At 38.6% G+C, this 19,942-nt stretch overlaps 2 protein-coding genes and 1 long non-coding RNA gene across 4 annotated transcripts; all 3 read right to left on the bottom strand.

Moving 5' to 3' along the window:
• Window positions 1-728: 728 nt before the first annotated feature.
• LOC133442391 (uncharacterized) lies at window positions 729-3,022 on the bottom strand. Of its 2 annotated transcripts, XR_009782551.1 has the most exons (4): window positions 2,973-3,022; window positions 2,678-2,758; window positions 1,069-1,150; window positions 729-863 (listed from the first exon to the last, which is right to left on the bottom strand). It is a non-coding gene; the product is annotated as an uncharacterized LOC133442391 (long non-coding RNA). The 2 variants fall into 2 exon arrangements; XR_009782550.1 differs by lacking the exon at window positions 2,973-3,022 and having other exon boundaries at window positions 2,678-2,928.
• Window positions 3,023-7,306: 4,284 nt separating this feature from the next.
• LOC133442390 (extracellular calcium-sensing receptor-like) lies at window positions 7,307-13,477 on the bottom strand (the record flags this gene model as incomplete). The annotated part of the gene is made up of 6 exons (XM_061720372.1): window positions 13,223-13,477; window positions 12,243-13,055; window positions 11,940-12,167; window positions 11,709-11,832; window positions 11,390-11,603; window positions 7,307-7,316 (listed from the first exon to the last, which is right to left on the bottom strand). Coding segments are annotated over exons 1-6 (1,644 nt in total), but the record flags the coding sequence as incomplete, so codon positions are not given.
• A 772-nt stretch (window positions 13,478-14,249) lies between these two features.
• LOC133442537 (extracellular calcium-sensing receptor-like) lies at window positions 14,250-19,453 on the bottom strand. The gene is made up of 7 exons (XM_061720545.1): window positions 19,221-19,453; window positions 18,783-19,077; window positions 18,189-18,691; window positions 17,900-18,149; window positions 17,527-17,754; window positions 17,227-17,350; window positions 14,250-15,163 (listed from the first exon to the last, which is right to left on the bottom strand). Exons 1-7 carry the CDS (start codon window positions 19,451-19,453, stop codon window positions 14,250-14,252), a joined length of 2,547 nt encoding a protein of 848 aa, XP_061576529.1.
• Between the last annotated feature and the right edge of the window lie 489 nt (window positions 19,454-19,942).

Below are 19,942 nucleotides of genomic sequence, written 5' to 3'. Positions count from 1 at the left end.
TTATTATGTACAAGTCAGAAATGTTGAGTTCTGTCCTTGTTTACAGAATAAAAAATATATATATCTTTCCGATTCCGAATTATATTCATTGTGAAAAACACCAAATGCAGAGAATCTCCCAGAGATTTTGATTCAAGTGAGAAGTTATGAGAAAATAGGTTATGATAATCAGATCATTTGCAATTACAGCTACATTTATTTAGGGATTGTGACAAGACATGAACAAGAAATTATGTCAGTGAATTATTTTACTCTGTCCTGAAATCCTGGAGCTTTGCTCCCGAGTATTGAGACAGATATAACAACAGGCAATCAAAGTTTTAGCTGTCATCACGAGGACCTGCATCTCCACGTGACACCTTAGTTTTTACCAGTCCATGTGTGGTTGTGGTTGTGATGTGGCAGCAGACCCAGGGGCCTTGGATCTCCAGGCCTCAGACTCTGTCTCCTGGGAAGGCCCTTTCCACTCTGAAGCCTCTTTGAAAGAGTGGCGTTCTGTAGTTCAGGGATGTACAGTAGCCATAGTCCTTTTTCTCTATCAGGGTATACACACTTCAGCTCTTCATGTTTTTATTGTAGAACCATCGGTAACTTGGGAAAAAACAACAACATAATTTAAAACAATTTCACAACGAGATATGGTAACAGTGCTAAGAATCTATTCGGGTGTCAGACAACTATGATATAAAAAACCCCAACAACTTACATCTTGTGTCCCATCACGGTTTCGTGCAGGGAGGCGGTGGTTGTAACCAAGTGTTACAAGCAACGTCTGAGCTGTGTATACAGGTGGGCTAAAGCCAAAATGCTTTCCTGCAAACATCAGGATGTGATTTTGGAAGTTCTCGAAGTCTGAAGTTGTCCTGTTAGTTGAGAAAAAACCACAGCTCTGTTACTGTCACATTACTCACTTTTATATCATATAGTGTTAATAGTACTTTATCATTTCAAATAAAATCTGTACTATACATATTACAGTATATGTATATGATATGTATATATCATAATACATATGTACTTTTATACATTTTCTAAATACTTGATATACAACCAATAAGTAAAGCATACCATAAACAAAGGTGAGGAATATATTCCTCATCAGAGCCGTCTCCTTTTCCTGAACCTCTGACCAGGATCATCGATGTCAATGCTGCACGTGAGCATACATAAACACATAAGAATGGAATTACACACCAGTAAAATAAATAGGAGACAATGCACTCAACTGTGTGCTGAATTCCTAATAAAGTATAGCTCAAAAGGATAAAAGGAACAGCAATTCCAAGTGTAAAAATATATTTATCTTGCTATGTTGGCAGCCAGGAAATGTATAACCTTAAATTGGAAAGAATCTAAACCCCCAGTATTAGCCCATTGGTGGAACGAACTCTCACGCTACCTTACACTTGATGATATTTACTACAAGGGTAAAGGCAAATCCTCAGACTTTTTAAAAATATGGCAATCTCATACAGAATTTGATTTTAAGAAATCCGTAGGTAATTGTAAGGCATAGCGACAATGATAAGACCTGAGTGTAATGGTTTGTATTGTTTTGTTGTCGTGTTTGTTTTAAGTGGGGTTTTCCCACTGTTTATGTCTGTTTTGTTTTGTTAGGTTTTTTTGGTTTTGTTTTCGTTGTGTTTTGAGGGTATATATTTGGATATCATTTTGGTTCTTTAACGGACCAGCCCCAACTTAGGATAAGAAAGTAATGACATTAAGTGTTTCCTACTTTTTTTTTTTTTTTCTTTTTTATAAGTCCCCTTCATCAAGAAGTAGGTAGGAATATTATTTAACTATTTAATTATTATTTCAGAGTCATTGATAGAACAGATAGGGTAGTACTATCTGGTATTCTCAATTAGTGCATTGAGTAGAATTTTTGGTTAGTATATTTGGCATGATTATAGCACTATGAAATATGTTTTGGTATGTATGGACTTGGACTTTTTTTTTTTGGAAATTGAGTTGTGGGGGTTTGTGTTCTATGTATTTAAGGTATACCCCTCTTTTTGTGGCTGAAAATATAAAAATACAATAAAAAAAAAAAAAAAAATATATATATATATATATATATATATTTATATTTATCGTCACACGTTTTCGTATCCCCCTTCTTCAGTGTGTATCTGGCAAACAATTCAAGGCATTCGCAGGTACATTTAATTTTGAATCAACCACAAAATGAAGCGTACCTGAAATCTAGGCTCAAAACTAGAGGTGACCGAGCTTTTGCGGTGGCCGGCCCTAAGCTGTGGAATAGTTTGCCACTAAATGTTAGATCTGCCCAGACCCTAGTGGTTTTTAAGTCTTCTTTGAAAACTTATTTATTTTCTTTGGCTTTTAGTGTGTGACAACTTAGTTCCCCACATCTGTGTGAAGTGATTGTGCACTGTATGTGTACTGTTATGTTTTTTATTACTATTTTATTGATCATTTTAGTATGTTAGTGATTTTATTGTTTCTACACTGTGTACTGTGTTTTTCTTTTGGTATTGTTTTATTTTCTTGTATGCTGTACAGCACTTTGGTCGACCTCGGTCGTTTTTAAATGTGCTTTATAAATAAAATTGACATTGACATTGACATTGACATTGCAAGTGCCTTGAATACTTTGCCAATTACACACGAGTAAAACAAAACAAGACAAAAAGACTCACAAACATTCACTTACATTGTTTTTCTCAAATAATTGATCTCCTCCTCATCTGGAGACTCATGCTGCTCCTCAGCAGTCATTTTCAGGAAATGCATGCTATAACCAGGACCAAAACATACAATTTAGATTAGAGTAAATATTTAGCCATAAAAATTTACCTGGACTCTAAAACATTTTCTGGCTCCTCAGTCAGTGGTATGCCTGTATGCCAAACTCTGCTCTCCAAATTCAGAAAACAATAATAATCACATCTGACCATGCAATGAAGTGTACTTTTGAGAAGTGACAACTTTACTGTATGAAAAAATACCGTTGACGGTCAGACTGTCACGCTGGACAACGACAGGGGTAGAATTTCTGCATGTCCCTTGCCTGGACTTGATGCAACTCGTCTGGAATAAATAAATAACATGCTCAACATGCAAACATTATGCTAAAAACAAGCAAAAATGCTAGTAAAGTCATTTTTGTGGCAAAATCCGGTAATATTACTGTACCTTGTCGGTCGACGTTGCTCCTCTTTGCATTTCGTGCTCCATAGGTTGTAAACAAACACACGTGTCTGAATAGGAGGAGTCAGCCCGGCACCAACGCTCCGTGTAGAGAAACGCTGCTGTCTGTGTCTCATGTTGACATCTAGAACTCTGTTAGAGTTGTAGGAAATCAGACCTTTTCTAACAGACTTTGGGAAATCGGCAAAATACGATGTCACCTTAAAAAACGTGAGCATTTTCCAGGGTTTCTGGGCTGCAGCTGGAGAACAGGAGAAGCCGTGACGTCACTCTCCTGCGCCGCTGGGATTGCGAATTCATTTTGAATATTGTACACTTTTTTGCGGGCAGAGCATGAAAAAGAAAAAGCAATGTCTTCTTTGTTTTCTTTTTGATTATGACATAAAATGTGCAGCGTAAAGAATAAAATTAAAATGCAATTCGGATTATATATTATCAATTTTATTTTTGACTCAAATAATGCAGCTACATTCTTAAAATGAAAAAGCATTTCTGCAAATGCATTTTAATTTTCAAATTTTAGATTTAAAACTGAATATTGTGAACTATTTGCTGAGGCATGATTTGAAAATTCAATCTCAAACGTCTTTTTCTTTTTAATTTGAATTAAGTACAAGAATAAGCAGTGTTGAATACGAAAATTAAAATGCAATTCGGATTATATATTATCAATTTTAGTTTTGACTCAAATAATGCAGCTACATTCTTAAAATGAAAAAGTATTTCTGCAAATGCATTTTAATTTTCAAATTTTAGATTTAAAATTGAATATTGTGAACTATTTGCTGAGGCATGATTTGAAAATTAAATCTCAAACGTCTTTTTCTTTTTAATTTGAATTAAGTACAAGAATAAGCAGTGTTGAATACGAAAATTAAAATGCAAATCGGATTATATATTATCAATTTCATTTTTGACTCAAATAATGCGGGCACATTCTTAAAATGAAAAAGCATTTCCGCAAATGCATTTTAATTTGAATATAGTCCCTCATATGCTTCCATATCCGGGTACAGACACTGCAGAATTTGGTTGCTTTCCTCCTTCTCTGAGTTGGCAGGCTGAGGGGAGACCACTTTATATATGTTAAAGCAAGAGAAAATGTGTTTTTCATAATAGGTCTACTTTAAACCAGCACTATGTAACTTTTCCACCTTAATATCATATTTCCAAAGTCATTGTGATGGTACATCAACTTACAACAGGTTTAATGACACCTCTGTCATGGTCTGAGGGGGTCTCGCCTCCACTGGCACTATGTAACTTTGAGGAGCATGGTAGCCGTAGGTTGCGCGTCGCCGCGTACCCTACGCCGTAGGCTCTGCGTTGGTGCAACGCGGAACCATAAATCAGCCTTTAGCCAGTTGTCGCATCAGAAGTGGAGCCTTAAAGCAGGAAAGTCATGCTGAGTTTCAGCAGGCTGAAATGATTAAAAACTATCTCTGCTGCATGGATGAGGCCTCAAACCTCACCTTGCTCTCAATCGAGAGGGACATCGCCATTGATGAGAGCAAAGTGATTGAAAGGTTTGCAGTGATGAAGAACCGGCTGATCGTTAAATGTGTACCCCCCCCCCCCCCCCCTCCTTGGATGGAAATATGTTTTGTTGTGGTTCTCTGCCCACCGCTGGATGAAACCATCATTGGTAAGCTGTCATAATATTAATTATTTCTGATAACATTGTCATGACGCTGAATATCAGGCCTTTCCTATATTGTTTGTTGCTGTTTGACCGCCGTGTCGCTCGGTCATTGTGTTAAATACATGTCGTCGCACATTGTAAACTGTTGTCGTGTAGGTTGAACACACGTGTCTGAATTGTGCTACTTGGCGAATCCAACATCTATGGCTAAGATGAAAACTTAGCCTTAAAAATAAAAATATCATATTTAGTCATAATTATGAGATAAAAAGTCTAAATTATGACTTTTTATGTAATAGAAAGTCGAAATTATGAGATAGAAAGTCATAATTATGAGATAGAAAGTCATAATTATGAGATAGAAAGTCGAAATTATGAGATAGAAAGTCATAATTATGAGATAAAAAGTTGAAATTATGACTTTTTATGTCATAATTATGATTTACCATGGGGATATTTTTATTTTTAAGGCTTTTACTGGCGGAAATGGGCTTCCATAGACATCTATGGATGTAATTAGATTTTTATCTCCAGTTTGATACTTATATCTTTAAGTCTGCATTAGGCTTATAATTAGGTTTGACATAATGACTGGTAAATCCATGGTGCTAGAACCTCATGTGATGGTTCTGACCGTGTCGCCTACGTGCTGTGGTTGTGTGTCAGAAGCGCTGATCCGTGGCAATTTTTTAGCGATGATGTTTTAACGGGGATGTTTAGGCCACAAGGGCCCATCTAGAATGCATCGCTCCTGGGTTGCAGTAAGAGAAAGCAGAAAAGAGAAAAGGAGGAGAGGGAGGCAACTTTTTTAAAAAGTGTGCCTTCCATCCGCAACTTTTTTTCCAAAAGAAGCAGGGATGAGGACTCCTCACTCCACAGAGATGAGAAGGAGAGGAGAGAGACAGCCAGGAATGAGACATCCACAGGTATTTTGTGTGTGTGTGTGTGTGTGTGTGAGGGTTTGTGTGTGAATTATGAAGGAATCTGACTCTGAATCCACAATCTGGACTTGTGGAGATGAAGCAGCTTTTGCTTGCAAATGCTAATGAGTAACAATATGCTGATAGTCTTGATATTGTAGCTGCTTGCTGAGGAAAGCATAGTTGCAAGTATGTGTAAATCCTGTATGATGGAGGACATTTGCAGGTGCAGATTTTGTCCATCGTAATCATACAGACAGTACCCTATCAGTGTAAATCCTGTATAAACTGCAGGTGTTTCCAACAAATAGCAGTCCATAATTCAAAACCCAGTTTGTTTCAAAACCCAGAATTTCTGCCCAGGGACCCCTACCCACTTAATCCGGGCCTGATGACGATGGAGGTGGCGTAAGTGATGTGAAATTATTATTTTTAGCAAAAACCACAAGCGTTTCCTACTTCTAACCAATCATAAGTGGTGCCTAACCTAACTAGACCTTAACCAGAGCGTCGTCCAGCCACAAAATATAATTTTTAATTGTTTTTGAACCAGGAAGTGGAGACAGGCGATATTTAAATTCATTGTTTTAACCATATCAACTCATTAGGTAGAGGGCCGCATTCCTTCAAATGAGACCTTAAGGGGGCCGGATAATTTTTTTTATCAATCAATCAAATATCAAAATAACTCAAGTCAACATAATTGCATGTTGGTACATGAAAACACCGGTAACACAATGTCAAATTACAAATGTAGTAGAGAAAAAAATAGCCTACCAAAGAAATGTTTTTTCCTAATCATACTACTCTACTCTTAACAATAACTACAATGAGTCTGAGTCACTCACAGACTTAACAAAAAATAATAATAATAATAAAAATATATATTTTTTATTATTCATACAACACTTTTTACAATTTAAATCTGAGTCACTCACTGAGTTAACAACTCATACAACACTTTTTTAAAATTTAAATGAGTCACTTACAGTTAACAAAAATAGTCTCCTAAAGAAAACTTTTTTTTCCCATCAACCAACTCTAAACAATTACAGATGGTGTTTGAATCTGAGTCACTCATTAATTATAAGTGTTGTGTTGATCTGCGAGTGGGTTTGTCTCTGGCTCGAGCTGTTATTAGTCCAATTGCGCTCACCTGTTGCACAACACAACAATAAGCTACATTTTCTATTGGAAGTTATGAAAGGCAATCCATTGTCCAGAATAGTCTGTTGAGATGGTTAGTCCAGCTGGCCTGTTTCCAGGAGATTTCTAATTTTTTTTTTTAATTTATAATTTAATTTTTTTTTTTTTTATTTATTTATTTTTTTTTACATTATTATTTTTCCCTTTCCACCCGGGGCCGGATGAAGCCTGCTTGCGGGCCGGATCCGGCCCGCGGGCCATATCCCTGACATCCCTGCTCTAGGGAAATCTAGTTCTTAGCAATTTTTTTGTTTTTTCACAGAAATGGAGGTTATTAATAGTAAAATAAGAGTGCACGTAGTAGTTTAAGGGTGTGATACACATTTGTGTGAATATATTTTAAATATATAATTTTTTTTTTTTTTTTTTTTTTTCTTGTCTGCACACATATAAATGATTGATACCATGACGGTAGAAACCAAAGGTATATATATATGTGCATTATTACTATATTTAATATACATATATATAAGCATACATATGCATACACATACATAAATATACACATACAAACCCAGTGATTTTTATTTTTATTTTATTTATTTATTTTTTGGGGGTGGGGTGGGGGGGGGGTGACGACATCTACTGCCAATCCAGCAGACACACACGGAGACACACGTCAAGCACTGGAAATCTGCAACAAAAAACCACAAACAAAACACGAAACCGGCACGGAGCCAACCAAAACACGAACAGCAATCGACCCAAATCTTGAGATCTGATCGCAGTCTGAGCAAAGCTACCGCTACCGCTACCTAACCCCAAAAACTAGAGAGCAAGCATGCAGGTGAACAAGCCAGTGTGTATGTCTATGTGTGTGTATGCATGTATGTCTATGATCATGCGTGTGTGTGTGTGTGTGTCAAATATATGTAAATATATAAATATATAATTGTTAAATGTGTGAAAATTAATTTTAACCATGTTTTACCCTTATATTATAGCGCCACCTAGTGATGACTACTCTGGCATGATACATTAGATCAAGAGCTAGGTCAGCAGGCTCTCGATGGTGGAACGGTAGAAGGTCACCAGCAGCTGTGTGTTCAGGCACTCCTTAAATAAAGAATAATATATACATAATACATAATATATACATAATAATAATGTAATAATCCGTGTATATATCACGACAACGGAGCCCATTGACTTCGCATTGTACAATATCCGTGGTGCTCACACGGAATTACACCATTTCCGTGTTGGTGCCACGGAAAATAGTGGTGAGAGGTCGTGGGCATTTCACGGATTTTTGTGAGATCAGGTTGGATCCAGAGTGTTTTCCCCTCTCGTTGGGCATCTTACATGTTGATGGTATTTAGGTCATACAGTCTTTAGATTTGACTTATTAAAGTCCCCTGCAATAATGTGAACACCATGGGGATGGGCACGCTGATGTTTGTTGATGGCGTTTAGCAGCAGAGACAGAGCCGTGTTTACATTAGCGTCCGGTGGTATGTAGGCCACAGTGATGACAACAACAGCTAGCTCTCTAGGTAGAAAAAAAGAGTCTGCATCTCACCGACATGAACTCCAAGTCCGGAGAACAGTGGCTTTGAGATGCAGACCCTTTTTCTACCTAGAGAGCTAGCTGTTGTTGTCACCACAGCAGTCTACATACCACCGGAAGCTAATGTAAACACAGCTCTGTCTCTGCTGTTAAAGAAATGTATGTAAACTTTTGACCTTGAAGAAAGTAATATAAAATTCTCTAAGAAATGATCTCTCTCATTATTGTGGCATTTCGCAAAAGGAAATCATTTTGGTAATCCTGACTGACCTGAAACAGCAGAGGTTCAGACAGGGAGGCACAAAATGTTGTGTCTTTTTGCACAGTGTATGTAAACTTCAACTGTATGTCTACACCAAAAATTGAAAGATAACAATGATCAGAGTTTTAAACAAATTATGATAATCCACTGGCTAAATCATTGAGTTGTAACAGGGTCTTAACTAACTAACCATATGCTGTTTTCTTCTTTTTAAAAAAGTAAAGTTTAGTTGTTTACAATAACATTTTATTTAGATTGCTTTTTTGGGAAAACAGTGGCTCACCAAAGTAAGTCTGAGATCGTGCTTGAAAAGACAAATAAGAACCCGAGGGATGGAAGCATAAAAACACAGCCTTAATTGAATCTGTTCCCATCAGTTACTTGTTGTTGTGACAGAACTGTTAATTAACACATGACTGCTTGAATCAATATGCCACATGCTGTACATGTCGTTCTGTAAAAGGCTGAAACAATATGTTGTTGCATCTTTAGCGTCTATCTCCTTTGGCCCTGCTGTAGCTGGTTGTGCCCCTCAAGGGTTGATACAAGTCACTAGATAATATAAGTGGAACAGATGGGGACTTATTTACTTTCCAATGTTTGTTCCATGCTGTTTTTGTGCATGCATAACCTTATGTAACCTTCTTTCCTTTGTGTTACATCACTATGTATTTGAACTTTAGGAAAACAGTAGCATTTGAGAAAATATATTTAATATATTATTTATATTGTGCTCCTCACCGGTGGAACAAACTTCCTGGAGACCTGAGGTCTGCTCAAACTGTCAGCTCCTTTAAATCAGGCCTAAAAACATTACTGTTTACTAAAACGTACTCCTAAATTAAATAAAAATGTGTTAATTGCACATACCTGAAGAGATTTATAATTCCTGAACTGGCTGTGAATGCACTCACACAGCAAATGACATAAGAAAACATGGTGGTGGGATGAGTGGAAGTAGCAGATAGGATACGCTCTGCAGTCTTTTGATCGTATATGGATCTAAACTATTAGAAAGCTCCATCTCCCCAAATAACACCATCTTGATTTGTTTGATAGCTAGTTTCAGTAAAATGATTATTTATTCACCAGTTTACCAATGTTTAGTTTTTGCTTTTTATGACTTTTCTTCTCTCGACATGATGTTTACTATCCACGGTTGTAGCAACCAACATGGCTGCCATGCCCCACATTGCAATGGGCCTTCCCAAGCCCTATTGGCCTAGACCACTGGGGAACATCATATGATGCACTGGGCTATTTGGTCACTATTTTGATCATGCTTCTCTTCATGTCTCATGGTCACATCGAGGCAGATGGCTATTTCTGGCTGCAGGGTTTTTCTGTGTTAATAGGGAGTTTTCATCTCATTATACGTATATATATATATATATATATATATATATATATATACATACATACATACATACATACATACATATAGTATATTTGTATAAACATATACTGTATGTATATATATATCTGATTAGGCGGCATTATACATGTTGGTTTCTTTGTTTAAACTTCCTTAAGATGACTTTTGTCATGAATTAGTGCTATACAAATAAACTGAACTAAAATACATTTTAATTGGCTGCTTGGTTAAGGCTGCACATGAGATTTGCACTGACGGCTGAGTCTCCCACTGGGTGAGGAACCACACAGAAAATAAATTTGGTAGAAATACTTCCTTATTAGTCTTTTGCTTAAATGTTCACCAGTGATGGAACTATGTGTTGTGGCGACCATGGTTACCTGTAGAGTTCACGTTCACCCTTTTTCTCCTTTTACTTTTCTTAATGTACAAATATTTAGAAAAATATTATAAGTCTAAGAAAAGATTTATTAACTGCAACAAATTGACACAGCATAATGTTAAAGACATATTCAATCTTAATCACAATACAAATTTGGCAATAAATCATAAAGAAAAGGTAAACAGGCTTTTCTTTATTCAGACTATAACTTGTCAAGGATGTATATCAGCTTTAGGTGTTTTACCCATTATGTGTTTTTTATTATTGCGGTCTGGTCTAAACAAAATGATATAACATTTTGGAAAAAAAACGCAGAATAGAAGTCCATAACTGGAGGCCAAAATAGCAAATATTTCTACAGCATCACTGAACTTCCCAGGAGAGCTGACATATGCTGGAACGAAGGCAGTCCAGACAGTGCAAAATATGAGCATGCTGAAGGTGATGAATTTAGCTTCATTAAAGTTATCAGGCAGTTTTCGAGCCAAAAAAGCAAGCACAAAGCATAATACAGCCAGAAGTCCAATGTAACCCAGAACAGCGCAGAACCCTACAGCTGTCCCAAGATCACACTGCAAGATGATTCTGTCATCATACAGCAGCATATTCATGAAAGGAAAAGGAGGACTAATTGTTAGCCAAAGAATACAGATAAGAACCTGTGTGAGTGTGAAAACCAGGACGCTGAGCCTTTGCTGTGCAGGCCCAAACCATTTCATCACATTACTACCTGGAAGTGTTGCCCTGAAGGCCATTAAGACCACCAAAGTTTTCCCCAAAACACAAGAAATGCAGAGGACAAAGGTGATTCCGAATGCTGTGTGTCGCAGCATGCAGGACCACTCAGACGGCCGGCCGATGAAGGTCAGAGAGCACAGAAAACAGAGAGTCAAAGAGAAGAGCAGCAGGAAACTCAGCTCAGAGTTGTTTGCTCGTACTAGTGGAGTTTCTTTATGGCAGTAGAAGACTACCGTTATGATTGTTGTTACAAGAATGCCCAGCAAAGAAAATAACGCCAATAGTGTTCCCAGAATTTCATTGTATGCCAGGAATTCTATTGGTTTGAGGATGCAGGCATCTCTTTGTTTGTTGGACCAGTACTCTGGGGGGCATTTCATACAGTGTATTGAATCTGGAAAAAAAATATAGAAAAAATGCATGTAAAGTACAAAAATAGATGTTTGAGGTCAACAGCAAATCAAGCAAAATGTTCTATTTTATTTTGTTGTATCTTTACCAGTTAAATTACTGATCTCGCCGGCTGGACAGGGTATGCAGTCATAACAGCAAACTGGCTTTCTCTTCTGCAGGACCTTGTAAGTTCCTGGTAGACATTTCTTACTGCAGACTGACTCAGGCACCTTATTCACAGAGAGATTAGTCCAAAGAAAAGTAACAATGTACACTTGTCAAAATCGACATACATTTTGAAAGACTACATTAAAGAGTTTTCATAGAAATTGTTTACCTCAGTCAATCCATTTCCCCAGACAACTGGAATGTTGTTCATAATAAACTGAAACTCCTCTGGAAGAGAGGCATCATAAATACCAACAGTTTCTCCTTCCAGAATTCCTCTGCTTGTAATTTGTAAATTTACAAGTTCATATCTTGCTGGTGGGTCTCCATTTTTGTCAAAATAAACTCTTTCTCCATTCACACTGGTGAAATTTACAGTGTCGACATGTTGCAATACCTTGAAAAAAAAAATCAATAAATAACAGATTGAATGACTAATTCCTAAAATGACCAGCGAGTGGCTGTATCTCACCTGCCATGGTTGAATGTGTGTGGGGTGAGAACAGCTCCCATTGTAAAAGGACCCTCTGCCATCATCACATTTCATCAAGTCATCAAGAGCATGAGCCACTGCATAGACTGATTTATACACATTGTTAGTGAATCTGAGCTCAGATACATCAGTGAACTGCGACTGAATGCTTTGCAAGCTCTCAAAGCCACTGCATGGCTGCCTTTGTGTGTTTGTGGTTTTATTTAGAGAGCAGTCAAACACATCCTCCCAGAAATCTCTGACAAACCGACTGTCAGGGAACTGTGAGGGGTGCAGCTGCCTCAGATACTCCTCCAGCCCTGGGATCTCAGCTTTGGCCACAGTGAACCCTAATGAGCCCAGTAGGATGGCGTGGCCTTCGCTGTCTGTCAGGGAGTGATCTGTGATCCATGCGTCACTGCCGATCCACTGCAGTCCCGTAATGTTCTGTTTGTATAACTCAAACGCCAATAATTTAATTTCTCTGTGAGACATGAAAGCCATAATCACTTTGGAAGTTGCCAGTTTAATAGTCTCTATTATTCTCTGAAGAACATCTGGAGGATCTGATGATGAAAATGTTTCTGAGTACTCAATGCACACTCCGTATTCCTGTGCAGCATGAATAAATGCCACAATGCCATTTAAGCCATATTCATTATCCACAGCTACAGCCCCAACCCAGGTCCAACCAAAGTGCTTAACCAGCTTGGCCAGAGCTCGGCTTTGATAGTAGTCACTGGGAATAGTTCTGAAAAAAGTGGGGTACTCTCTCCTGTTGCTCAGGCAGGCACAGGTTGCAAAATGGCTGATCTGTAATGAAAAGTTCAAAAATCTGACTTGCAGCAATTGAGATGAAAATAGAATTCCTTCATGACATAATATCTTAAGCTTTTACAGAACAGAATAGAAAACACCACATTTCTCACAACTGCTGATCATTTCAAAGCAGACTTAGCAACCCTTCATTTTTGACTCACCACAGGTATTTTAAATCTTCCGACAACCTGTGTAAAAGCAATAGTTGGACGTGATCCTGAATGACCTAAGACAGCTTGCACTGTTTCCGTTTTTGTGCAGTTTTCATCACGGATTTCTTCCTTGAGTCCACTCACAAGTGCCAGTGCAGCCCTCAGTATGTCCATGGTCCCACAGCTATTATAAATCTTGTAGCCAAGTTTAACTTCAGGCAGCATCTCAGGGTTTTCATTAATTTCATTTATGGCAAAAATCATCGCTTGAGCAAATTTGAATTCCCTAAAATTGAAGCTGTGAACATAAACCATTCAACGTTAACCATTAGAAGATTAAATATTTGTATAAATATGCAATAAATGTCAAATGAAAAAGAAGTATAACTCCACATACTTGTTGCATTTACGGAATTCTGGAATTGTCTGAAATGTGTCTATGACGTAATCCTGTCCTGTGCGAAATGAAAAAATGCCTCCAATGAAAAGGTCACCGTCCTGAGCTAGTTCAGGTGGGTGTGCGAACCCTCGCAGGCGACAAACAGAGCTTCCTTTTCCTATTAGGACCAAGAGGAGCAGCCCCAGTAACGGCATAGCTCTGCTCCTCCCCTGAAGGCCAGAGGAATCTGCTTAACATCTCTGGGAAGAGTTTTATACACAGTCAGAAATGGGGGTGAAGTTGACAGGGTTGGACTTAACCTCAGGAGAACCAAACAAGTTCAGCCAAACATGTTTTTTTGTTATATGTGTGTGTGTGCGCATTTTTAATCTTTAATTGCATCTTTGTTAAACGTTCATGCAAGTAAATTTAATGACGCTGACGCTGAAAATAGTAATTAGTTATATTTTATTAAAGATTACCTTTTCAAGATACTATTCCAAAACAATAATATATACATTTTATAAATACATATAGTATACAAGTATACAAGCATAATATAAGTATGGGATAGATTTTCATTTAAGTGAAGACTAATAAGAGATAACCTAGTTATAATAGATTGCATAAGATTACCTTACCACCACAATGTTGTTTTTAAAAAGAATTTGGCGCCCTCTTTTCCATCAAGTTTTTTTTTGTATTGCGCTCAGGTTTTAATAAGATAATGTAACATTTTGGGATGAAGATACAAATTAACAGTCCAAAGCTGGATGCAAGAATGGCAAAGATTTCTACAGCAACATTAAATTTCCCAGGAGAACTGACATAAGCTGGGATGAAAGTGAGCCAGACTGCACAGAATATCAGCATGCTGAAGGTTATAAATTTGGCTTCATTGAAATTATCAGGCAGTTTTCGGACCAGAAAAGCAAAAATAAAGCACAACATTGCTAAAAGTCCAATGTACCCAAGAACAGCCCAGAAGCCCACAGCTGAGCCAAGAGCACACTCCAAAATGATTTTGTCTTTAAATTCTTTAAAGTTCTTAAAGGGAAAAGGAGGGGAAATTATCAACCAGAGGATACATATGACAACTTGTATAAGGGTGAAACCCAGAACACAGAGTCTCTGCTGTGCAGGTCCAAACCACTTCATCACATTTGTGCTTGGCAGCGTTGCCTTAAACGCCATCAAAACCGCCATTGTTTTCCCCAAAACACAAGAGATACAGAGGACAAAGGTGATGCCGAATGCTGTGTGCCGTAGCAAGCAGGACCACTCAGAGGGTCGGCCGATGAAGGTCAGAGAGCACAAGAAACACAGAGTCAAAGACAGGAGCAACAGGAAGCTCAGCTCAGAGTTGTTGGCCCTCACAAGCGGAGTTTTCCTGTATCTGAAGAAAATGAATGCCACAGCAGCAGTCATACATGTTCCAAATAAAGAGGCAGCAGTGAGCAGTGCTCCCATTATTTCTCTGTATGATAGAAACACTTCATCCTTCTTTATGCAGGCATCTCTTTTCTCATTTGACCAGAATTCAGGGTGGCATCTTGCACAGGTGATAGAATCTGCAAAATATTATAAAAGCTCATTATTAGGGCCCGAGCACTTACAGTGCAAAGGCCCTATTGTATCTGTAGGAATTTTTATTCTTCTTCTTTATTCTTTCTTCTGACGAAAGGAGGGCCTTTTTGCCCCCCTAAACGTGCCCCAAAAGTCACCAAATTTTGCACCTGGGCAGCAAGGCAGCACGGTGGCTTAGTGGTTAGCACTGTTGCCTCACAGCAAGAAGGTCCCCGGTTTGACTCCCAGAGTGCGGTTGTGAGCATGGTTTGTGTGTTTATATGTGGCCCTGTGATGGACTGGTGACCTGTCCAGGGTGTAACCCCTGCCTCTCACCTAAAATGAGCTGGGATAGGCTCCAGCAGACCCCCGTGACCCCGCAAGGGATAAAGCGGGTAAGATAATGGATGGATGAAGCCAGGCCTGGCGAAAAATTTGATATTTAATGGTTTGGATTAATGGACGTGGAAAAATGGCTCAACAGCGCCCCCTAGAAAACTTTGTGCCTCAAGCCCCACAATATGGTTTGACGTACATGCACGAAAATCGGTACACACCTGTATAATGTCGCAACTTAAAGAAAAGTCTCTTGGCGCCATGGCCGAAACTAAACAGGAGGTCGGCCATTTTGAATTAATCGTGTCAATTTATGCCATTCCTTCGGCAATTAATACAGCCCGAACCGTGTCATCGGACTCGGTTTTGAGTCCTTGACCATAATTGGTGAAAATTAGCCCCGCCCCTTCTTCTGATTGGTTGTCCCTATTTTCCGCTTGAATGGTTTGACATAGAGAGTGGTGGGTGGTGTCATTGGACTCTGTATTGAGTCCTTGACCTTCATTGGCCTGAATTATCCCCGCCCCTTTTTCTGATTGGTTGTACCTATTTTCTGTTATAAGTTTTGAATGGTTTGACATAGAGTTGTGGGTGGCGTCATCGAACTCGGTTTTTAGTACTTGACCTTCGTTGGTGCAAATTAGCCCCGCCCCTTCTTCTGATTGGTCGATATTTCATAGTTCCTATTTTCTGCAGTAACTTTTGAATGGTTTGACATGAAGACTCGTGGGTGGTGTCATCAGACTCGGTATTGAGTACTTGACCTTCATTGGCCTGAATAAGCCCCGCCCCTTCTTCTGATTGGTCAATATTTGATAGTCCCTATTTTCTGGCATAACTTTTGAATGGTTTGACATAGACAGTCGTGGGTGGTGCCATCTGACTCGGTTTTGAGTACTTGACCTTCATTGGCCTGAATTAGCCCCGCCCCTTCTTCTGATTGGTCGATATTTGATAGATCCTATTTTCTGCTATAACATTTAAATGGTATGACATACAGAGTCGTGGGTGGTCTCACTGGACTCAGTTTTGACTCCTTCACCTTAATTGGTGCAAAGTAGCCACGCCCCTTCTTCTGATTGGTCTATATGTGATAGTTCCGATTTTCTGCAATAACTTTTGAATGCTTTGACATAAAGACTCGTGGGTGGTGTCACCGGGCATGGTTTTGAGTCCTTGAACATAATTGCTGCAAATTAGCCCCGCAACTTCATCTGATTGGTCGATATCTGATAGTTCCTACTTTCTGCTCTTCTTTAACTTTTGAATGGTTTGATATAGAGAGTCGTGGGTGGTGTCATCCGCTAAATGTCCAGGCCTGAAGACATCTACATGCAAGTCATACAAGCGCTTCCACTGCAGCACGCCTGAACGTGCACATGAGTGCGAGGGCCCGTTCATCGCTGCTTGCAGCTTTAATTGGACATGCTATCCACCCTTTACTTGAATGTTTCTTGTATTTAGCCTTTCATCTCCAAAAAGGACTGAATTAATGCCACATGAAAATGGCATGACTTGTTAATATTATGCAATCAAAATTTTAATTCTCTCAAATTATATGAGGGTTACTACAATGTCATATGCATTCAACATAATCTAAAAAAATACTTGCGTCATCATATCTTGAGTTTCTAAAAAATGCTTTGGAAATTAAAATAATATATATATATCTGATATTTTCAAGGTTTATGATTACAGAATAATATTTGTTTAATGGAAAAACAGTTAAAACCTGTGTTGTTGCTCACTTCTCCCTCTGCACATCTTACGCAATCATAGCAGCAAACAGGTTTTCCTTTCTGGAGAACCTTACGTGTTCCTGGGGGACACTTCTCGCTGCAAACAGACACTGGCACCTGCATGAACAAAAGTTATGTGGATTAAACAAAGAGTAAAACAACAAAAATATGATTGTATTTGTACAAGTTTTAAATTTCCACTTAAATTGCATCCTGACCAATATTGGATACACAACATAACAAAAATTTAATATAAAGTCATGATTAACCATAGTATTTACGTGGTAGTTTACCTGCAGTGAGTTCTGCGCCCATATTAGAGCCTTATTTTGGAGATTCAGTTTATTGTCTTCAGGTAATGATGCATCATAAAGACCCACCATGACAAAGTCCACAATGTGTTTTTTTCCTGGTTGCCAGTTGATAATTTCATACTTTGCAGGTGGATCTCCATTCTCATTAAAATAAACCTCATCTCCTTCCTTGGTTTTGAATTGAATCTTCCGTATATTCTGTAAAATCTGACAACATAATAATTAAGTCAGTATAAAATTTGAAACATATCTTCCATGCCAATAAATGATAGAAATATCAGACATTTTTTCTCAATCATCTCCACAATGTTACTACTCAAAGTCATTCTGTGTCCTGATTTTTTTGGCTCACCATGAATGGATCTAGCTGCACACTGCTGTCACATGTTTTATTGCAGCTGAGTATGTGATGAAGAGCGTGGGCCACTGCATACACTCCTTTATACACATTGTTAAAGATGGGCATGAGTGACATGTCAGTGAAGCTGTTTTGCACACCAGCTACATCCTCATGTCCAGTACAGACTCTCTGCATGTCTGTTGACTCTGAATTATTGAACTTGCAGCTAAATAATGCTTCCCAAAATTCTGTAAACAACTCACTATTGGATGAATTAAGTGGTTTCACATCCAGCATGAACTCTCTCAGGCCGTTGACATGTGCTTTGGGGATGGAAAGGCCTATAGCTCCATCCAGGATGTGTTTTTCATCTATTGCTGCAATTTGTGAATCAAAGATCCATCCCTCGCTTCCTACCCACTGGTATCCAGTCATGTTGTGGTGAGAAAACTCATGTAGTAACACATCCATGTCCATGTGTGACATAAAAGCAACTATAACCTTTGAAGTGGAAGCCTTGATCGTGCCAATTATCTTTTGTATCTTGTCTGCCGCATCTGTTCTGAAGAAGGATACAGAATATTCCACACAGATATCAAGGTGTTCTGCAGTTTCAATGAATGTAGCCATGCCATTATTGCCGTAATCATCATTGGTTCTAACAGCTCCGACCCACGTCCAGCCGAAGTGTTTGACTAAATGGGCGAGTGCTCTGCTCTGGTAGTAGTCACTGGGAATGGTTCTGAGAAAGGATGGGTACTTGGTTTTATCACTGAGACAAGCACATGTGGCAAAGTGGCTGATCTAAAAGAAAAAAAAAATTGGTTCAGTAATGAAGTGCAAATGTAGCTTCTTTTTTTCATAAACACTAAGACGTTTTACCAATCCTACCTACCACTGGGATATGAAAAGGTCCGATTACTGTAGATATCGCTGTGCTTGGAGAAGAGGAGGTTTCTCCTAATATAGCCTGCACTTGTGCGGGTTTGGTACATGCCTTTGAATCTAAGGCCACAATTTTATTGCCATTAATCAAGGCAAGTGCAACTTTTACACTTCTAGCCATTGAACCACAAGCATCGTAGATCTTATAGCCCAGACGTATGCCTGGCAGCAGATCTGTGCTGTTATTAATCTCCTCAATGGCAAAAAGCATGGCCTGAGCAAATTGGAAATCTCTGAAATTCAAACTAAATGAAGACAGTTTTAAGCATGGCATTTCAACCGATTTGTTTGTGAAACATAAAGAACAGTAACACGGCAAGCACATACCAAATACATCTGACTTAACCATTTTAATTGTGTAATTCTCTAACTTCATAGTGTCATTTACCTGGTGCATTGCAGTGCCATGGGTTTATCTGCATAATTATCCTGCCTGCTCTTCCAGCTGGTGTGAAAAGAAAATATTCCTCCCAGCATAATATCTCCATCTTTTACTAGCTGGGGGTTCTCTGGATCTCCTCTCAGCCTGCATACTGGCTCCTCAGCCTGAGAGAAAAACACCACTAACAGCAGTGGTAAAAGTTTCACACCCTGCCGTGGCCCCTTAGCTGTGGGCATCATGCTGAGTGAAAGACCCAAAAACATTTCCACTGGTATTTATAGATAATAGGTATGCATGAGATATACAGTTGCAAAAGAAGAGGGATGGTTCATCTCTGTAGACCTACAAGGTGGAGCGAAAGAAGGGAGGTGCTGAAAGACTGATGACAAAATGTAGAAAATGTAGAACAAGATCTTTTTGTTCCCCTTTGTCTGCATATACATATATATATTAATGTTTAATATTTTGGCAAAACATAAAATCCAAATATGCATTTTAATCTTGCAACAAAGCCTTTTGTGTGAATGTGCATGGGTGTGTGTGAGTGTGTTACCTTCACAAACCCTCTTGACAGTCTAGCCATATTTTATTGATCCCTAGAAGAAGGAAGAAAAAGAAGAAAAAAATCTGCCAAAGAGTACTAAGATCAGAGATGGTGGGACACGAAAGACCAGGAAAGACTGGGACACGAAAGAGCAGGAAGACAAGACAGTGATGAGTGCAGTTTG

The sequence above is a fragment of the Cololabis saira genome, chromosome 4 (assembly GCF_033807715.1).
Source record: "Cololabis saira isolate AMF1-May2022 chromosome 4, fColSai1.1, whole genome shotgun sequence".
Classification (NCBI taxonomy): domain Eukaryota; kingdom Metazoa; phylum Chordata; class Actinopteri; order Beloniformes; family Belonidae; genus Cololabis; species Cololabis saira.
This window is presented reverse-complemented; position numbering and strand designations above follow the sequence as displayed.